This window comes from Ziziphus jujuba, chromosome 5 (assembly GCF_031755915.1).
Source record: "Ziziphus jujuba cultivar Dongzao chromosome 5, ASM3175591v1".
NCBI lineage: Eukaryota > Viridiplantae > Streptophyta > Magnoliopsida > Rosales > Rhamnaceae > Ziziphus > Ziziphus jujuba.
In genome coordinates, this window is record NC_083383.1 from 11541071 (window position 1) to 11563265 (window position 22195).

A 22195-nucleotide genomic window follows, 5' to 3' on the forward strand; every position below is an offset into this window, starting at 1 on the left:
AACAATAAATTTTAAAATTTTTTACATTTTTAGCATATTTAAGTTTGAAATTTAATATAATTTATTAATATCAATAAGATTATATTCATCAATTTTTTTTAAAAAAATAAAACATACCAAAATGTTTTAATACCAGGTACTTTAATATCTTTTAGTTTTAAAATTAATTTATCTTATAGAATAATAGTTAAAATTTAAAATGCCAAAATGTGATTATTTTATTTTGTTTTAATTTTTACACACATTTCTGACTCTTTCCATAAACGAAAATTGGATTTTGATTTTGGAGGTTTTACTGTTTTTGGTAATGATTTGGATTTTGGGGGTTAATTAATAAAGAAGAAGGCCGGAACCCCCAAAAAAAAAAAAAAAAAAAAAAAAGAATCGGTAATTTAGATAAGAAAATGGGGGGGCATATTCGTCCACACGGTGATAATTTATGAAAATCGCTTTGCTGGGATTCCAACCTAAAAAGGAGTAACCCTAGTCCGCCGCTGGTCCGTGTTGGGCGAGGGCGAGAGTAAGCAGTGTAGCATCATCATCATCATCATCTTCATCTTTCAGAGTTGAGTTGAGAGAGATGTCGCACTTCGGGAGATCTGGTCCTCCAGATATCAGAGACACCTATTCTCTTCTCGTCCTCAACATCACTTTCCGTATTTACCCCTTTTGCCCCTTTTCTCTTCTACCAATCGTCGTTGCATTTTCTTTTTCTGAATTTTTTTTTTTCATAGGTACCACCGCAGATGATCTCTTCCCCCTCTTTGACAAGTACGGCAAGGTCGTCGACGTTTTCATCCCCAGAGACCGAAGGTTTCTCTCGGTTCTTTCTCTCTCTATCTCTCTGTCGTCGTGTTATATTTTCTGGTGCGGTGTGAGATTTGTTTTGTGGGTTTTATTTAATTGTATGTAGGACTGGGGATTCGAGAGGGTTCGCTTTTGTTCGGTACAAGTATGCGGATGAGGCACAGAAGGCCGTGGAAAAGCTTGATGGTTCTTTTCTGTTCTTTTTTTTTTTGGTAGAATTTCTTATTTAGATGCATAAATTGAAGCTGTGAATTATGTGTTTGTTGGGTTTTTTCATTTGTAGGGAGAGTTGTCGATGGTAGAGAGATTATGGTTCAGTTCGCCAAGTACGGTCCCAATGCCGAGCGAATGTGAGTCTCTAAACGTCTTTTCAGATTGAAAATTTGATGTGTAAAGGCAGTTTCTTTGGACATGATTTTTTACTGGTGCTATTTCTTTTTTCTTCCTTTCTTGATAATCTTGTTTGTAATTCTCTAATTATTGATTAATTTGCTTTAAAAATATGATTTTTTTTATTATTTATTTTTTGCCGTTTTCTGTAGCTTTTTTTGTTTGTTCTTGGTTTCACGTGGGTGAAGTTTCACGGGGCTGTGCTGAATTTGCAAAAGCATCTTGGTCTTATAACTTGTTTTGTCTTTTCATTTGTATCTTTATATAGAAAATTGATTATTTTTGTTTTTGGGTTATGTAATGCAGTTTAATTCAGTTAAGTCGTTTTTTATTACAGTCATAAGGGAAGAATAGTTGAATCATCTTCAAAGCTCAAAGGCAGGTCAAGAAGCCGTAGTCCCCGTCCAAGGTGAGCATCCATCTCTTTTAAAATTTCTATTCAATGTGGAAATCAGGTCAGCGTTTGCAATTTTGCGTGGAATTTAAGTTTCATGGATCCTAAAATGTTTAGGATACTAGCTGATAGCATTACTGCATGTGTGTGTCTTTGCATGTATGCTGCCCCTTTATCTGTTGGATTCTATGTGTATAAATATATGGCAAGACCAACATATTTTTGTCATGCTTATTGCTATTGCCTGCTCATCCCTTCCCTTCCCCCCCTCTTTTTCTGTTTAGTGCTGCCATGCTTTCTATGTGCTGCTGTCAACTAAATTTATCAGCTGAGTGAATATTTCTATTAATAGAAGGTTTCAGTTGATAGTTGATTCAAGTACTATGACTCTTTTCGGTATCTCCTTAAAAATATTGCCTTTAAGCATTTAATCTTCTATTCTCAATTAAATAATGTTTAGTGAGAAATGGTAACATGCTCAAATTTGGTCGTACTGGAACTTACAGCACGTACTTACATTCTTCAATGTATGAGCTTACTTGATAACTTGTATGGTGGTTTGTTTTGTTTTGTTTTTGTTCATTTGTTTGTTTGTTTGTTTGTTTGTTTTTTTTTTTTTTTTTTTTTTTTTTTTTTTTTTTTAAATAAATTTTTTAATTTTTTCTCATACTTTGCATAAGACTTTAATGCTATCAGTATATGGATGAATCCAGCAAACCGATAAGAAGTCACTACAAAGTGATATTATTTAGGGGAATGAGGTCTAGTGTTAAATTATCACCAGTTATTAACTACTGTCTGTTGCTGAGCTATCTTAGTTATTGGTGGGATTGAGTTTTTAGCCAGTATTTGTTTAGTTATATATCCCCTCATGTGGATCAAGCACTCAATGAGATAAAACATTATGAAAGATCCTTGTCATAGTATGCTTTTTCCTTGTTTAATGGTTGGATGAGGAGCCTCTTTTTCCCACATGATGCTCTAATTTTGAGTATGTTTCTTCCATGCTGCTGTCTTTGGCTGATAGTTGAGAAGTTGTAAGTAGAAAAAACTTACCCTTTTTTTTTTTTCCCCCGTAACTTCTTTTATTTATGTAGTTCTTATAGTAGTGACATGAATTCCGTTAAGTATCACTCACAAAATCTTGAATTGTGCATTACTGCAAATGTGTGCTTTCTGCATTGACTGATTATAAACACTTTTAGGCATCGAGATGAATATAGGGATAGGGATAGAGACAGGGACAGGGACAGAAGGAGAAGTCGCAGCCGAAGTAGGGACAGATATGACCGTGACAGGTACCATAGGAGCGATAATCGCTATCGAAGCAGGAGCCACAGTGCAAGTCCTGACCACAGCAAAGACCGTGGAAGGGGCAGATATGATGATGAGCGGCGTAGTCGGAGCCAGTCCTATGGGAGGTATTAAGTGCTGGTTACTTCTTTAATATGTATCTTTTCATTAGATATTGTATTTTTGCACTTTGTTTTCTGATGCCAAATGGGTGTATGTCAAAAGTGCTTCCCCTGCTCGGCGTAGCCCTAAATCTCGGAGAAGTCCATCTCCTCGCAGGACACCTCCAAGGGTTGAAAACCCTGAAGGACGCAATTTTGATGACCGCTCTCCTGCACCAAAAGATGTTTCACCACGTGGTCGACCAGTTGATTCTCGAAGTCCTTCTCCCCATAGATCTGATGCTGATGTGAGTTCTTGGAGTACATATTTGTCGTTCGTATCCCATTTATGATGGATTGTTAAATCATGACTGGATAAAGAAGTTTGTCACTAAATCGTTTTGTTTGGACTGCTGTTCTGCAGGAATGATGAAGCGGCATACCAAGTAATGGGATTGTTATCTATGGCCTGATGGATTGACTCTGCTATTGTAGAGGAAGTGGTTGAGTTGCATGTCATAATCAACATATTGAATTGTTATATGACTGCCCTGCAGTTTTGTTGAAGGTTAAACATTTCTATGTTGGACTTGGTCCATTAGCTGTTGTAGTTTTGATGGTAACTTCTGTACTCTGATATTTGAGTATTCTCTTAAGCATTTGCTATGGGTTTTGCTTTGGTGTTGGGAATTGCTTCCTGTAGGTGAATTCCTATTTTGTTTTGACATAATATTTTCATCTTTATGCATATTATGTTTAATACTGTTTGTTATCTTGTTCTTTGCCAAGGTTGTTTGTGTATGTCTCTAAATGAGTGTGTTTATATCATTTTGTTAAACATGATATTTTCCTTTACTTATAATGGTCCATATACTGGCCTTATATAGTTGTGTTCGGGACGAGCAAAAGTTACTGATCACGAGATGTACTAGCTGTTGTTGCTGTTTTTACTGTACCAGATGGTAGATGTCAATTTATCATGTTCATGCTGGTTGCAGTCTGGAATGTCTAACCTGTTTTTGTTGATGATACTCTGGTTGGTAAGAGTAAATAACTAATGATTTCACAAAATCTTGCATCCATGGGGATTCTTACTTGTAACCTGACCATGCTTGTTTCTCTTCGCTGATTTTAAAAGTTTGGTCCTGCTAAGGAGACCTGGTAGCTGTGGTTGCCAAAATGGTGGTCGGAATTCACCTGCCCTATTGTGTAGCCGATGCAGTTTATATGAAAACACTTATTGGGGTTATCTGCTAGCTGTTGGTGGCTATACTTTTATAGGGATTGGTTCATGTTTGTGAGTTGCAGCCCTTGTTGCAGTATTGGTGGACGTAGTTTGATACTGTGACAAGACTTTGTTGACTGCATGAAAGATTTTTTTTCCTTTTCTCTTTGTTTTACCTTTTTGTTTTTGTTTTTGTTTTCTTTTTTCTCTCTCCCCATTTTTTTTTTCTCTCTCCCTCGTGCTATTCTTTTAAAAGTTGTTTCTTATCTGATATTATTTTTAATGGTTGTTAACCTTGTACATATGTTTTGCATTGGATGTGTAAATAAAAACATGATGTTACTTGGTACAATATATACGATGTTTAATCCTCAGGAAAAAAAATTCCTAATCAAGGATTGATTTATGCGCTAATGTTGGATTTACTGTTGCATTGAATTTATTTCTTGGCTGAAAAATTAAATGTTGAACGTAAGTTCGGACAGGGCTAGAAACAATGCTGCGACTATATTTGTTATGCGCTTATTTTACTGATCTAATTGTAGCTCGCTGTGGTTTTTTTATAATGAACATTATAACTAGTTTTCAATACTATAATCTAGCGAATCAAGTTCACGTCCACCTTAGTGTACACACACACACACGCACACGTATATAGAAGAATTATCTTGCAGGCAATTCCTTGCTATATTAGGAAATCTTTTATGTAGGAATTCTGGATAATTTTGTCGAGGATAATGCATGTACATTTGGTTTTGGATAAAAGTTGTCTGGAGGAAAATTTATATATATATATATATATATAATATTTGTTTGGGCATGTAATTTTTTTCTGGTGCACAGGCCACTGGTCAAACCCATGATCTGTAACTAGAATCGAGCGGTCGTGTGCAAGAAGGACCTGTGATAATATTTTGTTTGTAATTATTGTTTTAAGAATTTCAAAACGTTCTGTGATTCAAACTAGTGTTTTGTTTATTATTTACAAAAATGTTTTTGGTGTATAATCTGATTCCACTTTTAGAACGGTAAACATTTGTTTTTAAGTTTTTTTTTAAAAAAAAAAAAAAAAAATTGGTTGGCTTTTCTGCGTCTTCGGCTTTGGTCTTTGATTTTGCTCTGAATTGACCATTGCTTTCTCTTTCTTGGTAGGTGTCCATCAATTCAACTCGGTGGACACAACATTTTGCTAATTATTTCCCACTGCGCACCAAATATGAAATCTGGATTTTATGATATGTTGGTGCTATGTATTTTGAAATACATTTAGGACAATATATACTCGTATACAAAAGGTAGGAGCAATTCCAATTGAGTCTTAAAAATTTCCTGACTTCGCTCCTTACCACGTTACAGCTCAAGATTTTCTGGTTGCTGTGTGATGGATGAAGTTGGAATCTACGGCAAAGGACATCTTTAGGTTGTTTTATTATTATTATTATATTTTTTTGTCTTGTTATGAATCGTTTTTAATTAGTCAATGCTCATTTTTCCATATACTTACACAAATATAAATCAAAGAGTTGAATTCATGACTTTTTTGTTGGGTTCTGTCACCGACGCTTTAGACCACCCATTAGGTGATAAGTCAAAATTTTGGACGCACACATAATTTTGTCCACTCCGTCCTTCGCCGGCCGATAATGACATATGAATTAGAACAACAACAGTCTTTCCAAAACCACCCGTCTAAACTAATCTCAACTCCAAATAGGGAAGACAAAAGATTATATAGAATAAATCCACAAACAAAATCCTATACCAGAATCATGGATTTGTTAATGGAGAAAACAAAATTTTCACTCTTCTTTCTCTTTTTTGTTACCAACTTGCCTGTTATTGTTGTTTTTGCCTCTATTGACGAAGCCACTGCTCTTTCCAAAATGGAAAGCCAGTCTTCAAAACTATCAGCCCCTTCTGGCTTCATGGACTGACCTTCCCAATGGCACAGTTAACTCTTCCACCGAACTTGGAGCCACTACAACTCCATGCAACTGGTTCGGAATTTATTGTGACCTTGCCGGAAATGTCATCATGATAAACCTTACTAGTTCTGGTTTACAAGGTACGCTCAATGAATTTATATTCTCACACTTCCCTAATCTTTTTTATCTTGATCTTAGCGTGAACTTTATATTTGGTGTAATCCCACCTGAAATCAGTTATCTTTCCAAACTTGTCTATCTTGATTTGTCCAACAATAAGTTGTCTGGATATATACCAGAGGAAATCAGCCTGCTATCAGGTCTTGAGAGCCTAATGTTGTCCGATAACAAGTTGAACGGCTCGTTTCCTAATGAAATAGGTTCTCTGAGGTCGCTAACAGAGCTTTCTCTTCATAGTAACTCTCTTAGTGGCTTGATTCCTGCTTCTTTGGGAAACCTAAGCAAATTGGCTTACTTACATATCCATAAGAATTCACTTTCTGGTTCCATCCCTTCAGAAATAGGAAACCTCTCCAATTTGGTAGAGCTTCGGATGAATTCCAACCGTCTTACAGGTAACATTCCTTCAAGTCTATGGAATTTAAAGAAGCTCAAATCGTTGGTCATGTTTGAAAACAAACTTTCTGGTCACATTCCCGTAGAAATAAGGAATATGGTATCTTTGAACATTCTGAGCCTTCACACAAACAATCTTTCTGGGTCAATCCCAAAATCAATATGTGAGATGGGAAACCTTACCTTAATTCGTCTCTACCGGAATAATCTTTCTGGCTCTATTCCTGAAGAGATTGGAAACTTAAAGTCACTTGTTGGTCTAGAACTGAGCGAGAATAAACTTAACGGTTCACTTCCAATTTCTGTTGGTAATTTGAGTAATTTACAAGTTTTATTTATCCGTGACAACCAGCTCTCTGGTTCCATTCCTCAAGTAATAGAAAATCTTATGGATTTGGTTGTACTGCGGCTGGCAAGGAACTATTTCACTGGTTATTTACCCCAGAATATTTGCCAAGGTGGGAAGCTTATAAACTTCACTGCAAATGGAAATCATCTTATTGGTTCAGTCCCTAAAAGCTTGAGAAACTGCACAAGCTTGTCTAGAATCCGGCTGGATGGAAACCAACTTAGTGGGAATATATCTGAGGACTTCAATGTCTATCCAGACTTGGATTACATTAACCTAAGCAACAACAAGTTCTATGGTGAAATTTCTAAGAGTTGGGGAAAATCGTTAAAACTCAGAAGTTTTGAGATTGCTGGGAACAATATCTCAGGTACCATACCTCCAGAAATTGGAAACTTGACTCAACTGTTTCGACTTATTCTTTCTTCAAATAATTTGGTTGGTGAGATTCCCAAGGAACTTGGAAAGCTGACTTCTTTGATAAACCTCACATTGGATCATAATCAGCTTTCTGGAAGTATACCTGCAGAACTTGGATCGCTGACCGGCCTTGAATACCTCGATCTGTCCACTAATGCACTGAGCAAAAACATTCCTGCAAGTCTAGGGAGCTTCTTAAAATTGCATCACCTGAACTTGAGCAACAACAAGTTGAGCCATGAAATTCCAATTGAATTGGGTAAATTGGGTCAGCTTTCCATACTAGATCTAAGCCATAACTTTCTCACAGGAAAGGTAGCTTCAGAATTCAGAAAGTTGCAGAGCTTGCAGACAATGAATATCTCTCACAACAATCTCTCTGGTGTCCTTCCTCGGTCATTCGAGGAACTGCGTGGCTTAGAATATGTTGATATATCACAAAATGGATTTTGGGGTCCCATTCCAGACAACAAAGCATTCCAAGATGCTCTGGCAGAAGCATTGCAGGGGAACAAAGGATTGTGTGGCAATGCTGGTGGTCTGCAGCCCTGCAATACCACTGATAATCGCAAAAATACTTCAAAGACTGACCACAAAGTTATGTATTTTACTGTTCTACCAATTCTAACGGCATTTTTATGCGCTTTATTTGGAATTCTTATCAACATAAGGAGAACAAAGAACCGTGAACACAGGGAACTGAGCAATATGGACAATGAACCTTTCCATTTAGTATTAAACTTTGATGGAAGAAAACTTTACCAACAAATCATAAAATCGACTGAAGGTTTTGATGTAAGATATTGCATTGGGGAGGGAGGATTTGGAAGTGTCTACATAGCGAAGCTTCCATCTTTTGATCTGATAGCAATAAAGAAACTTCATCAAGTCTCTGATGCTGGGATGACCTATTCAAAAGAGTTCTTCAATGAGGTAAGAGCCTTAACGGAGATAAGGCATCGAAACATCGTGAGACTTCATGGTTTCTGTTCACATGCTCGGAACTCATTTTTGGTATATGAGTACCTTGAAAAGGGTAGCTTGGCTAGGATCTTAAGCAACGAAGAGGAAGCTAAAGAATTGGATTGGAGTAAAAGAGTGAATATCATTAGGGGTGTAGCTAATGCATTGTCCTACATGCACTTTAGCATCAACCCTGCAATTGTTCATCGCGATATATCCAGCAAAAACATACTGCTGGATTCTCAGTTTGTGGCTCACATTTCTGATTTTGGTACTGCAAAGCTTCTCAAGCATAACTCGTCCGATTGGACAGCCGTCGCAGGCACAGTCGGTTACATGGCTCCAGGTAAATACTCTGTTCTTATCAAATGGGTTTCCGTTTTTGGTTAACAGAAAACAGATATGTTTTTTAGCGAATCTAATTTTATTTTGGTGTTCGTTCACCAGAACTGGCTTACACGATGAAGGTAACTGAGAAATGCGATGTGTATAGCTTTGGAGTTCTGGCGATAGAAGTGGTTTTAGGAAAGCATCCGGGGGATCTTGTTTTGTGTTTTTCATCAGAATGTCGTAATCGAAGCATAAAGCTGATGGATGTGTTGGACCAACGCCTTCCATATCCCACAGAGCAAATAGAGGATGATCTTCTCTCTATTTTGAATCTGGCAACTGCATGCTTGCATGTAAATCCAGGTTCTCGGCCAACCATGAAATATATTTCCCAAGTTTTATGGGCCGGAGGAACTCCACCTTCCTAAGTCAAGCTTTCATTGAGGGCCTTGTTTGTAACAAAGTTTTGGTAGGTGTCTTTTAATATCCAACTATATATATATATATATATACACACACCAAAGTATCATTATATATATATATATATATATATATATCACACCCAAATATTATATATATATATATATATATATAAAGAGTTTTGCAAGTCATCTTTACTTCCCAAGAACAATGCTTGAGAGTTTGAATTTTATTATAAAAAAAAAAAGTGGTAATTTCATTAACGTTTTAAAACATGATGATTTTTTTTTTTTTTTTTTGGGTGTGTGTGTGTGTAATCGCTCTAATTAAGAAATTATTAATATAGAATCGAGAATAATGATATCTATCTATATATATATATATATATGTATACATATATATGTTCATTTTTTTTTTCTTACAACAAATTATAACTAATGGACTATATGAATACCATATTTTTTTGTTCTTGTAGTCATCAAGCTGAATAGCCCCAATCATTGCTTAATCGATCTCTTTTTTCTTTGCCATTCTCATGTATAATATACAATTGACCAATGCAATTTTCTTTCTTGGTCAACAAGTTGTTAATTCTAATGCTTTGTTATTCACTTAAAAAAATAGAAAAAAACTATTGTTATTTTTTTTGGGACAATTCAAAATCTAATGTTTTTAACTTAAAATTATTTTATTATTTCTTTCAATAAAAGAAAAGATAATCAAATAGTTTCATGTAGTGGTGTTTTGATCTTTTGTAAATGAATCCGATTCGGCCGCCTACTTACAGCTGGTAGATTAATTTTTTTCAATCTAGAGTGCCTTCTCCGAGTAATTCTACCAAAAAACCAAAAAAAAAAAAAAAAAAAAATGGTTGAATGGTTCAACATGGAGTAGCCTTAAATCAAGTTTAGTATTCTATAAAAATTGTAGCTCCTTGCTAATTATTTATGATGTATGACTATAATTCTATAAAATCGTGTGGCTATAAATTGTCTTTAATTGATTATCATATGTCAGTGATATTATATATATATATATATATATAATATAATATTTGTTTGGGCATGTAATTTTTTTCTAGTGCACAGGCCATTGGTCAAACCCATGATCTATAACTAGAATCGAGCGGTCATGTGCAAGTAGGACCTGCGATAATATTTTGTTTGTAATTATTGTTTTAAGAATTTCAAAACGGTCTGTGATTCAAATTAGTGTTTTGTTTATTATTTTCAAAAATGTTTTTGGTGTATAATCTGATTCCACTTTTAGAAAGGTAAACATTTGTTTTTAAGTTTTTTTTTTTTTTTTTTTAATAAATAAAAATGGTTGCCTTTTCTGCGTCTTCGGCTTTGGTCTTTGATTTTGCTCTGAATTTTGACCATTGCGTTCTCTTTCTTGGTAGGTGTCCATTAATTCAACTCGGTGATCACAAGGTTTTACCAATTATTTCCCACGACGCACCAAATATGAAATCTGGATTGTGTCAGCTTTCCATACTCATGTACAAAAGGTACAAGCAACTCCAATTGAGTCTTAAAAATTTGCTGACTTTGCTCTATACTACGTTACAGCTCAAGATTTTCTGGTTGCCGTGTGATGGACGAAGTTAGAATATACGGCAACGGAGATCTTTAGGTTGTATTATTTATTTATTTTCTTTTTCTTGTCATAAATCGTTTTTAATCAGTCAATACTGATTTTTCCATACACGATATGTATACAAATACAAGTCAAAAGAGTTGAATTCATCTGACTTTTTTGTTGGGTTCTATCTACCGACGCTTTACAAGTTACACCACCCCTTAGATGATAAGTCGAAACTTTGGACGCTGGCATTATTATGTCCAATCTGTCCTTCGCCAGCCGATAATGACATATGAATTAGAACAAGAGTCTTTCCAAAACCACCCATCTAAGGTAATCTGAACTCCAAATGGGGAAGACAAAAAGTTAAATAGAATAAATCGACAAACAAAATCCAATGCCCGAATCATGGATTTGTTAATGGAGAAAAAAAAATTTCCACTTTTCTTTCTCTTTTTTGTTACCAACTTGGCTATTATTGTTGTTTTTGCCTCTAATGAAGAAGCTATTGCTCTGTCCAAATGGAAAGCCAGTCTTCAAAACTCTCAGCCCCTTCTAGCTTCTTGGACTGACCTTCCCAATGGCACATTTAACTCTTCCACCGAACTTGAAGCCACTACAACTCCATGCAACTGGTTAGGAATTTATTGTGACCTTGCCGGAAATGTCATCATGATAAACCTTACTAGTTCTGGTTTACAAGGTACGCTCAATGAATTTATGTTCTCACACTTCCCTAATCTTTTGTATCTTGATCTTAGCATGAACTTTATATTCGGTGTAATCCCACCTGAAATCAATTACCTTTCCAAACTTGTCTATCTTGATTTGTCCAACAATAAGTTGTCCGGATATATACCAGAGGAAATCGGCCTGCTTTCAGGTCTTGAGGGCCTAATGTTGTCCGATAACAAGTTGAACGGCTCGTTTCCTAATGAAATAGGTTCTCTGAGGTCACTAAGAGAGCTTTCTCTTCATAATAACTCTCTTAGTGGTTTGATTCCTACTTCTTTGGGAAATCTAAGCAAATTGGCTTACTTGCATATCCATAAGAATTCACTTTCTGGTTCTATCCCTTCAGAAATAGGAAACCTCTCCAATTTGGTAGAGCTTTGGATGAATTCTAACCGTCTTACAGGTCACATTCCTTCAAGTTTATGGAATATAAAGAAGCTCAAATCGTTGGTCATGTTTGAAAACAAACTTTCTGGCCACATTCCCATAGAAATAAAGAATATGCTATCTTTGAACATTCTGAGCCTTCACACAAATAATCTTTCTGGTTCAATCCCAAAATCAATATGTGAGATGGGAAACCTTACCTTAATTCGTCTCTACCGGAATAATCTTTCTGGCTCTATTCCTGAAGAGATTGGCAACTTAGAGTTACTTGTTGGTCTAGAACTGAACGAGAATAAACTTAACGGTTCTCTTCCGGGTTCAATTGGCAACTTGAGTAAATTACAAGTTTTAAATATCCGTGACAACCAGCTCTCTGGTTCCATTCCTCAAGTAATAGAAAATCTTATGGATTTGGTTGTGCTGCGGCTGGCATGGAACTATTTCACTGGTTATTTGCCCCAGAATATTTGCCAAGGTGGGAAGCTTATGAACTTCACTGCAAATGGAAATCATCTTATTCGTTCAGTCCCTAAAAGCTTGAGAAACTGCACAAGCTTGTCTAGAATCCGGCTGGATGGAAACCAACTTACTGGGAATATATCTGAGGACTTCAATGTCTATCCAGACTTGGATTACATAAACCTAAGCAACAACAAGTTCTATGGTGAAATTTCTAAGAGCTGGGGACAATCCTTAAAACTAAGAAGTTTTGAGATTGCTGGGAACAATATCTCAGGTATCATACCTCCAGAAATTGGAAACATAACTCAACTGTTTCGACTTGTTCTTTCTTCAAATAATTTGGTTGGTGAGATTCCCAAGGAACTTGGAAAGCTGACTTCTTTGATAAACCTTACATTGGATCATAATCAGCTTTCTGGAAGTATACCTGCAGAACTTGGATTGCTGACCGGCCTTGAATATCTCGATCTGTCCACTAATGGACTGAGCAAAAACATTCCTGCAAGCCTAGGGAGCTTCTTAAAATTGCATCACTTGAAATTGAGCGACAACAAGTTAAGCCATGAAATTCCAATTGAATTGGGTAAATTGGGTCAGCTTTCCATACTAGATCTAAGCCATAACTTTCTCACAGGAAAGGTCGCTTCAGAGTTCAGAAAGTTGCAGAGCTTGCTGACAATGAATATCTCTCACAACAATCTCTCTGGTGTCCTTCCTCAGTCATTTAAGGAACTGCGTGGCTTAGAATATGTTGATATATCACAAAATGGATTTTGGGGTCCCATTCCAGACAACAAAGCATTCCAAGATGCTCCGGCAGAAGCATTGCAGGGGAACAAAGGATTGTGTGGCAATGCTGGTGGTCTGCAGCCCTGCAATACCCCTGATAATCGCAAAAATACTTCAGAGACTGACCACAAAGTTATGTATTTTATTGTTCTACCAATTCTAACACCATTTTTATGTGCTTTATTTGGAATTCTTATCAACGTAAGGAGAACAAAGAACCTTGAACAAAAGGAACTAAGCAATATGGTCAATGAACCTTTCCATTTGGTATCAAACTTTGATGGAAGAAAACTGTACCAACAAATCATAAAATCTACTGAAGATTTTGATGTAAGATATTGCATTGGGGAGGGAGGATTTGGAAGTGTCTACATAGCGAAGCTTCCATCTTTTGACCTGGTAGCAATAAAGAAACTTCATCAAGTCTCTGATGCTGGGATGACCTATTCAAAAGAGTTCTTCAATGAGGTAAGAGCCTTAACAGAGATAAGGCATCGAAATATCGTGAGACTTCATGGTTTCTGTTCACATGCTCGGAACTCGTTTTTGGTATATGAGTACTTTGAAAAGGGTAGCTTGGCTAGGATCTTGAGCAACGAAGAGGAACCTAAAGAATTGGACTGGAGTAAAAGAGTGAATATCATTAGGGGTGTAGCTCATGCATTGTCCTACATGCACTTCAGCATCAACCCTGCAATTGTTCATCGCGATATATCCAGCAAAAACATACTGCTGGATTCTCAGTTTGTGGCTCACATTTCTGATTTTGGTACTGCAAAGCTTCTCAAGCATAACTCCTCGGATTGGACAGCCGTCGCAGGCACAGTCGGTTACATGGCTCCAGGTAAATACTCTGCTCTTATCAAATGGGTTTCTGTTTTTGGTTAACAGAAAATGGATAAGTTTTTGAGAAAATCTAATTTTATTTTGGTGTTAGTTGAGCAGAATTGGCTTACACGATGAAGGTAACTGAGAAATGCGATGTGTATAGCTTTGGAATTCTGGCAATAGAAGTGGTTTTAGGAAAGCATCCGGGGGATCTTGTTTTGTGTTTGTCATCAGAATGTCGTAATCGAAGCATAAGGCTGATGGATTTGTTGGACCAACGCCTTCCATATCCCACAGAGCAAATAGAGGATGATCTTCTTTCTATTTTGAATCTGGCAACTGAATGCTTGCATGTAACTCCAGGTTCTCGGCCAACCATGGAATATATTTCCCAAGTTGTATCGGCCGGAGGAACTCCACCTTCCTAAGTCAAGCTTTCATTGAGTGCGTTGTTTGTAACAAAGTTTTGGTATGTCTCTTTTAATATCCTACTATATATATATAATACACCAAACTATCTTTATATTTATATCACACCCAAATATTTTATATACAAAAAAAAAAAAAAAAAGAAAAAAAGAAGAAGAAGAGTTTTGCAAGTCATCTTTACTTCCCAAGAACAATGCTTGAGAGTTTGATTTTTATTAAAAAAAAAAAAGTGGTAATGTCATTAACGTTTTAAAACATGATGATTTTTTTTTGTGTGTGTGTGTAAAATTGCTCTAATTAAGAAATTATTAATATAAGAGAATAATGATATGTATGTATATATGTATATTTTTTTTTTCTTACAACAAATTATAACTAATGGACTAGAGGACCTAATTTTTTTGTTTGTGTGGTCATCAAGCTGAATAGCCCCAATCATTGCTTAATCAGTCTCTCTTTTCTTTGCCATTCCCATGTATAACATGCAATTGACCAATGCAATTTTCTTTCTTGGTCAACAAGTTATTAATTCTAATGCTCTGTTATATTCTTAAAAAAATAGAAAACAAACTATTTGTTAATTTTTTTTTTGGGATAATTCAAAATCTAATGTTTTAACTTCAAATTATTTTATTATTTCTTTCAATAAAAGAAAAGATAATCAAATAGTTACATGTAGAGGTGTTTTGATCACTTGCAAATGAATACAATTCGGCCGCATACTTACTGCTGGTAGATCAATTTCTTCAATCTGGAGTGGCTTCTCCAAGTAATGCTTGTTGGAATAATAAACCAAATTTAATATTTTACTTTCTCTAAGATATATGATAAATACGTATGGGAAATGTAAGAACCTTTTAAATATGGTTCATGAACTATGAAAATAGTGAAGGTATATATATCTCTGTTCTTTGTCCATTGAAACAAGAAGAGTATGAAATATAAATTAAAAAAAAGGTTTATGTATTGGCTCCTGTTTTTGACTCTTCTTCTTGAACGTGTAATGCACTTTATATAAAAAATTATATATAAATAAACCAACAATTGGTATCAGAGCCTTATGGCAAACATGAACAATCTGGCTTCTCTTATTCCGTGCTTCAATGGAGAAGATTATGATTATTGGAGCCATCAGATGAAGGTATTGCTAAAATCATTGAAGTTATGGAGTATTGTTGAAGATGGATATGAAGAGCCAGAAGATGAAGAGAGTCTAACTACAGCAGAAAGCACTTTGTTGAAAGTAAAAAGAGAGAAAGGCAGCAAGGCTCTCTTTCAGGTTTATCAAACCATTGAAAGACCAGTATTTAAAAGAATTGCAAAAGCAGAAACGTCCAAGCAAGCCTGGGAGGTGATCCAATCAGCATATAAAGGAGAAGAAAAGGTGAAAAAGGTACGTCTGCAATCTTTAAGAGTAGAATTTGAAAAATTAGAAATGAAGGAGAGTGAAAGCATTTCAGACTATTTCAATAAGGTTATTTCTATTGTGAATCAAATGGCTTCTAATGGAGAAATTTTAGAAGATCAAAAGGTTATTAAAAAAGTTCTTCGAAGTCTTCCAGAGAAATTTGATTTTGTTGTCGTTGCAGTAGAAGAATCAAAGGATTTATCTACTGTTTCAATAGAGGAGTTGTTTGGAATTTTAAAGTCTCATGAATTTCGAGTAAATAAAAGAACTCTTGCTTCAACCAGTCAGACTTCTATTGATCAAGCTCTTAAATCACAAGTTACAAATACAGGAGGGCAAAATTTCTCACGAGCTAATTTTAGAGGACGTGGCAGAGGAGACAATAATAGAGGAAGAGGTTCGAAATTTCATGGAAGAGGAAGAGGAAGTCCAAGTAGAGAAGATTCTTTGGTAGAAAATATAAATCAGCCAAAGAACACAACATAAAGGGGAAGAGGTGGCAGATTCAGAGGAGGAAGAGGAAGAGGCTCTAATTTGCATGGACATGGCTATTTTGAATGCTATTATTGTTGCAAGTCTGGACATAAAGCAAGTGAATGTTGGAATAATCCAGCTAATCAAAGAAAGAATGCTGGGTTCATTCATGATAAGGAAGAAGGTATGGTGATATAAATCATGTTTGGTATTTAGATAGTGGAGCAAGTAAGCATATGACTGGTAACAAGCATCTGTTTTCATTATTAGAAGAATTTGAACGTGGTCAAGTGACAATAGGAGATCCAAAATCCTATAAAATACAAGGTATGGGAGAAATTATTTTTAAAACTAAATCTGGAACTTTGGAGAAAATGTCAAAAGTTTATTATGTTCCTGGATTGCAACGTAATTTGCTAAGCATTAGGCAACTTTTGAAAAAGGGATTTGATATTCACTTCCATGATAATATGTACATCCTACGGAGGGAAAGTAAGCTTGTTGCTAAAATTCCAGTGGCTTCAAATAATTTATGCCCTCTTACATTGGAAATCTCTAATATTGACTGTTTTAGATGTGTTGAAGAAGAAAATTCAACAATATGGCATGATAGATTTGGGCATTTAAATATTGGAAGTCTAAGGTTGCTATCAAAGAGAAAGATGGTTAAAAGCCTACCTAAAATTGATCAGATGATTGGAGTATGTGAAGCTTGCCAACTTGGAAAGCAGCATTGTGAGACTTTCCTTTCAAAATCTTTTCACCAAGCTAGAAGACCTCTTGAGTTTGTCCATTTAGATTTATGTGGTCCAATGCCAGAACCATCTATGGGAGGTAGCAGGTTCTTTATTTCTTTTATTGATGATTTTTCAAGAAAAATTTGGACATTCTTTATTAAAGCAAAATCAGAAGCATTTCAAGCTTTCAAGGATTTTAAAGCTCAAGTTGAAAGGTTTTCTGGATATGAGATTAAAACTTTGAGAACTGATTATGGTGGAGAATATCTTTCAAATGAGTTGGAATTATTTTGTAAAGAGGCTGGTATAAAACATGAACTAACAGCCCGTTATTCACCACAGCAAAATGGTGTTTGTGAAAGGAAAAATAGAACAATCATGGAAATGGTAAGATGTATGCTTAAAAGAAAAGGGTTGTCTTCAGATTTTTGGGCAGAAGCTGTATGTTGTGCTATCTATTTAATCAATAGGTCACCAACAAAAGCTTTGCAAAATTGCACTCCTCATGAAGCCTGGTACGGGTCAAAACCAAGTGTTTATCATTTGAGAATTTTTGGAAGTCTTGCATATGCACATATTCTTGATCCTATGAGAAACAAGTTGGATGACAAGGTTGAAAAATGTATTTTTGTGGGATATAGTGAAAGATCTACAGCTTATAAGTTGTACAATCCACTTACAAAGATGATTGTAGTAAGTAAAGATGTGAAATTTGATGAAGCATCATCTTTTTATGACTTTGAAGCAGATGGTTCACTCAATGCACCATGTGTTGTAGTTGAAGATGAAAGCAATTCTTAAGATTCAGAAAATGAAGATTCTTCCCAATAGAGAAAGATAAGGACTATGCAGGAGATATATGATGCAACTCAGCCAATAAATTAAGAGAATATTTTCTTTGCTTTTTTTGCAGGAGAAGATCCTATTTCTTTTGAAGAAGCTGTCAAGGAATAAAAATGGAAAATAGCTATGAAGGAAGAAATTGATGCAATTGAAAGAAATAGCACATGAGAACTCACTTCTCTTCCAGCAAAGAAAAATGCTATTGGAGTTAACTGGGTGTTCAAGACAAAGATCAATCCAGATGGTTCAATCAACAAATACAAGGCAAGATTAGTTGCCAAGGGATACAAGCAAAAGGAAGGTGAAGATTTCAAAGAAGTTTTTGCACCAGCTTTCAAGACTAGAAACTGTTCGGCTGGTCATCTCTCTTGCAGCTCAAAGTAATTGGGAAATTTATCAAATGGATGTTAAGTCTGCCTTCTTGAATGGATATCTTGATGAGGAAATTTTCATTGAGCAACCACCTTGTTTTGTGAAGAAGGGTGAAGAGCACAAAGTTTATAAATTGAGGAAAGCCTTATATGGTCTTAGACAATCACCTAGAGCTTGGAATAGCCGAATAAATTCTTATTTTGAGAAGAATGGGTTTCATAAGTGTCCATATGAGCATACTCTATTTGTCAAAAATCATGGCAAAGAAGGTTTCATCATTGTGAGTCTTTATGTTGATGATTTCATATTCACTGGCAACAATATGGAGTTATTAAATAATTTTAGAGCATCAATGAAAAGGGAGTTTGAAATGACAGATTTGGGGAAACTACATCATTTTCTAGGAATTGAAGTTCATCAAGGCAGAGAAGGAATTTTTATTTCTCAGGAGAAATACGCAAATGATATTTTGAAGAAGTTTAAAATGGAGCAAGCAAATCCTGTGTCAACTCCATGTGTTGCTGGATTAAAGTTAAACAAAAATGGTGAAGGAAAACTTGTTAATCCAAGTGTTTTTAGAAGTCTAGTTGGAAATTTGATGTATCTAACGGCAACAAGGCCTGATATCATGTTTGCTGTTAGTTTGGTGAGCAGATTTATGGAGAAGCCATATTCAAATCATTTGGAAGTTGCTAAAAGAGTTTTGAAATATGTTAAAGGGACCATTGATTGTGGTATATTTTATCAAGCAAATCTTCCAATTACTTTTATGGGTTACATTGATAGTGATCTTGCTGGAAGTGTTGATGATAGTAAAAGTGTTGTTGGTTATGTGTTCAATATTGGGAGTGGAGCAATTTCCTGGATGTCAAAGAAATGGCCGGTGGTAGCACTTTCAACCACTGAAGCAGAGTATATAGCTGCTTGTGCTGCAGGTTGTCAGATTATCTGGTCACAAGGAGTGTTGGAAAGTCTCAAGTTTAAGCCAGAAAAGCCAACTATTTTGTTTTGTGATAATAGTTCAACCATATCAGTTGCTAAAGATCTTGTTCTTCATAGGAGGACTAAACAAATACGAACTAGATTTCATTTTCTAAGGGATCTTATCAAAGATGGCACAATTCAAATTGAATATTGCAGAAGCAGAGACCAGGTAGCAGATATCTTAACAAAATGTCTCAGCCAACAGCTTTTCAAAGAGATAAATGCTAAGCTTGGAGTTAAAAGAGAATTTGGTTTACAGGAGGGATTGTTAGAATAATAAACCAAATTTAATATTTTACTTTCTCTAGGATATATGATAAATACGTATGGGAAATGTAAGAATCTTTTAAATATGGTTCATGAACTATGAAAATAATGAAGGTATATATATCTCTGTTCTTTGTCCATTGAAACAAAAGGAGTATGAAATATAAATGAAAAAAAGGTTTATGTATTAGCTTCTGTTTTTGACTCTCCTTCTTGAACGTGTAATGCACTTTATATAAAAAAAATATATACATAAATAAACCAACAATTCTACCAAAAAACAAAATAAAAATAAAAATGGTTCAATGGCTCAACGTATAGTAGCCTTCAATCAAGTTAGTATTCTCTAAAAATTGTAGTTCCTTGCTAAGTATTTATGATGTACGGCTATAAATTATCTTTAGTTGATTATCATATGTATGTAATATATTATATATATATATATATATATATATATGCACATATGCTGGTTTGGCGAAGTTCGACGACTGCCATGTTTGTGTGCTCTGTTTTCTCCAGAAAGTGCAAATTTAGTTTTGGGTAACAATAAAATATGCTGATTTTTTATCCGCTTGTCATACTTTTATTTGTTCTAATAACTGTCTTTTTGATTTTTCACTTAAAAAAAAAAAAAAACTGTCAATTTGAAGAAAGGAAGCTCTAAGATCCAAAAAGGGAAAAAAAAAAGGAAAAAGAAAAAAGAAAAAAGAAAAAAGAAAAAAGAAAAAAAGAAGGTAACTATCAATTTGATTTTAAATATTATATGCCTTGTTTTCTTCGCCCGGTCATTTCCTTAGATAATAATCTAACTTTGAATTCTCCCTCCCCAATATCAAAAATATTATATGCCTTATTAAAATTATATTAAAGTAGTGAAATACTTAGGGATAGATGAAATTTGGATATAGATTAATCTTTCTAACTTTAAGTCTTATTTAACGTGTATAGGAAATTTCTATCGACTATAAACATTTCACTTTATTTGAACTTTCAATCTTCAACTCCATAGTAGGCTCAAGAATTGTTTATGATATCTCCCTCTTGTCTGACCAAATAGGACAGTTTTACCAGTTTATAGATATTGGTTAGAAAGTATAACGAGAAGATAACAACATCATTCAATTATTAGATTCACAAATTAAAAGAGAAAAAGAAAAGAATGATTTTGAATCGGTCCATTACAGCGTCATTTTCGATTATTGACAAATCAACGGGGCCAAAAAGTCAACTCTTACAGTCTCACTAACGCATGTCTAGAATATAATCACGACCAAAAAAAATATATAATATTTACAAATCCAACACCAGAACCAAGCATCCCTACAAAAGAAAAAGAAAGCATAGTAGATGATAAATCATAATAGAAAAAAAAAATATTGTTACGTAGTCAAAAAGAAATTAAAAAATTATTAATGTAACTCCACTGAATAAGATCCACACAAACATATAAACTATGACTTTTTCATGCAATAAATTAAATTCAAAGATATCCATATATTTCTGTCCAAGGAACAAAATTTTTCTGCAGGCCATTGTCATGTTGAACATGCCAGATAATGACTACTTTTGGCCAAAAATAGGAGTTCAAGCTTTTAAGTGTCTATGAGAATGTGAGTTTTGGTATAAGCAGCACCCAGAATTAGAGCAATCATGCCAACAATATCAAACTCACAGAAATTATACTCTCTAGCTCTTTTTTTCTTGTTTGTTTTGCTCGCTATTGTTGCTTCTGTTTCTACTAAAGAAGCTGATGCACTTCTTGTTGAATTAAATTAATATTTGTGGACTTGGCATAATCAATTACTCACTTACAGGGCCTATTTATGTCATTAATGGGACTGACTTATTTTATTATTTTGTAGTAGGGCCCTTGGTCACACACTCTCTATAAGACTCCAGTTGGCCCATTGGACTGGAGGACCAACTCTCTTTATAAACCCAATGACTTATCCATATTTTTCCTAGTATAATTATATTATCAAATTATTATTATTTTATGTGTGTCAAAATTAATGGATAAGTCTGACTTGCAGAGACTATTTAAAGGTCTAGGGCAAGCAAACAAACATATGCCATACGGTATTTTGATATTAGGGTTTTCAGAAATCTGAAAGTGGTTTAAGAGTAGTGTGTCCATAGGCACTACTTTACGTTGTTTCTATTTTGCAGGATTAAAGATCTAATTTATCAATGGCTGCGTTTGGAGGTTAGTAATTTATGATCTATGGAATTTATTATGTATATTTAGATCCATAAAATTTCTAACAATTGGTATCAGAGCACACGGTTAATATGCATAGTAAATTTCTTTGGAGTTTATTGCAGTTAGCATGTGAATATTGATCTATGTTTTTGCCATTATTATCAGTGTTCTAGATATATATATATACTCATGGTCGTTTTTGTTTGTTCTTAAAAAAAAAAAAAATTTATTTGTAAATATCGGGCTTGTTCAAAAAAAAAAAAAAAAAAACTGGGTTTTCGGCCATGAATTTCACATGCTAATTTTCTGGGTTTTGGACCAAATTAATTTGGGAAAAAAGTTTCCCAAGAATACACGAAACAAACAGCACCGATTTTGCCTAAAATTTGCTCGAATTTCTTGTGTTTCCATGGGTTTTTTGTTTGTGTTTTGGCCGAATATAAACCTTGCTTGGATGTTTATTTTGAGTTGATTTTGAATCAAATTTACTTGTGGGAAAC

At 34.8% G+C, this 22195-nt stretch overlaps 3 protein-coding genes across 8 annotated transcripts; all 3 read left to right on the forward strand.

The window, feature by feature from the left end:
- Nucleotides 1-405: 405 nt before the first annotated feature.
- Nucleotides 406-3757, forward strand: LOC107420854 (serine/arginine-rich splicing factor SC35). Its single transcript, XM_016029918.4, has 8 exons — nt 406-656; nt 735-813; nt 914-993; nt 1091-1157; nt 1535-1606; nt 2797-3012; nt 3110-3293; nt 3410-3757. Exons 1-8 carry the CDS (start codon nt 581-583, stop codon nt 3413-3415), a joined length of 780 nt encoding a protein of 259 aa, XP_015885404.2. The 5' UTR covers nt 406-580; the 3' UTR covers nt 3416-3757.
- On the forward strand, nt 3461-15655 carry LOC107420834 (MDIS1-interacting receptor like kinase 2-like). Of its 6 annotated transcripts, none has more exons than XM_060817449.1 (5): nt 3461-3604; nt 3873-4025; nt 4124-6275; nt 10596-13994; nt 14096-15655. In XM_060817449.1, exons 4-5 carry the CDS (start codon nt 11186-11188, stop codon nt 14404-14406), a joined length of 3120 nt encoding a protein of 1039 aa, XP_060673432.1. In that variant the 5' UTR covers nt 3461-3604; nt 3873-4025; nt 4124-6275; nt 10596-11185; the 3' UTR covers nt 14407-15655. The 6 variants fall into 6 exon arrangements, with proteins under 6 accessions (XP_060673432.1, XP_060673433.1, XP_060673436.1 ...); XM_060817450.1 differs by having other exon boundaries at nt 3873-4021; XM_060817453.1 differs by having other exon boundaries at nt 3873-6275; nt 14088-14254.
- Nucleotides 15656-18269: 2614 nt separating this feature from the next.
- Nucleotides 18270-19502, forward strand: LOC132803752 (uncharacterized mitochondrial protein AtMg00810-like). Its single transcript, XM_060817264.1, has one exon. The coding sequence runs from the start codon at nt 18270-18272 to the stop codon at nt 19500-19502; it is 1233 nt and encodes a 410-aa protein (XP_060673247.1).
- The last annotated feature ends 2693 nt before the right edge of the window (nt 19503-22195 follow it).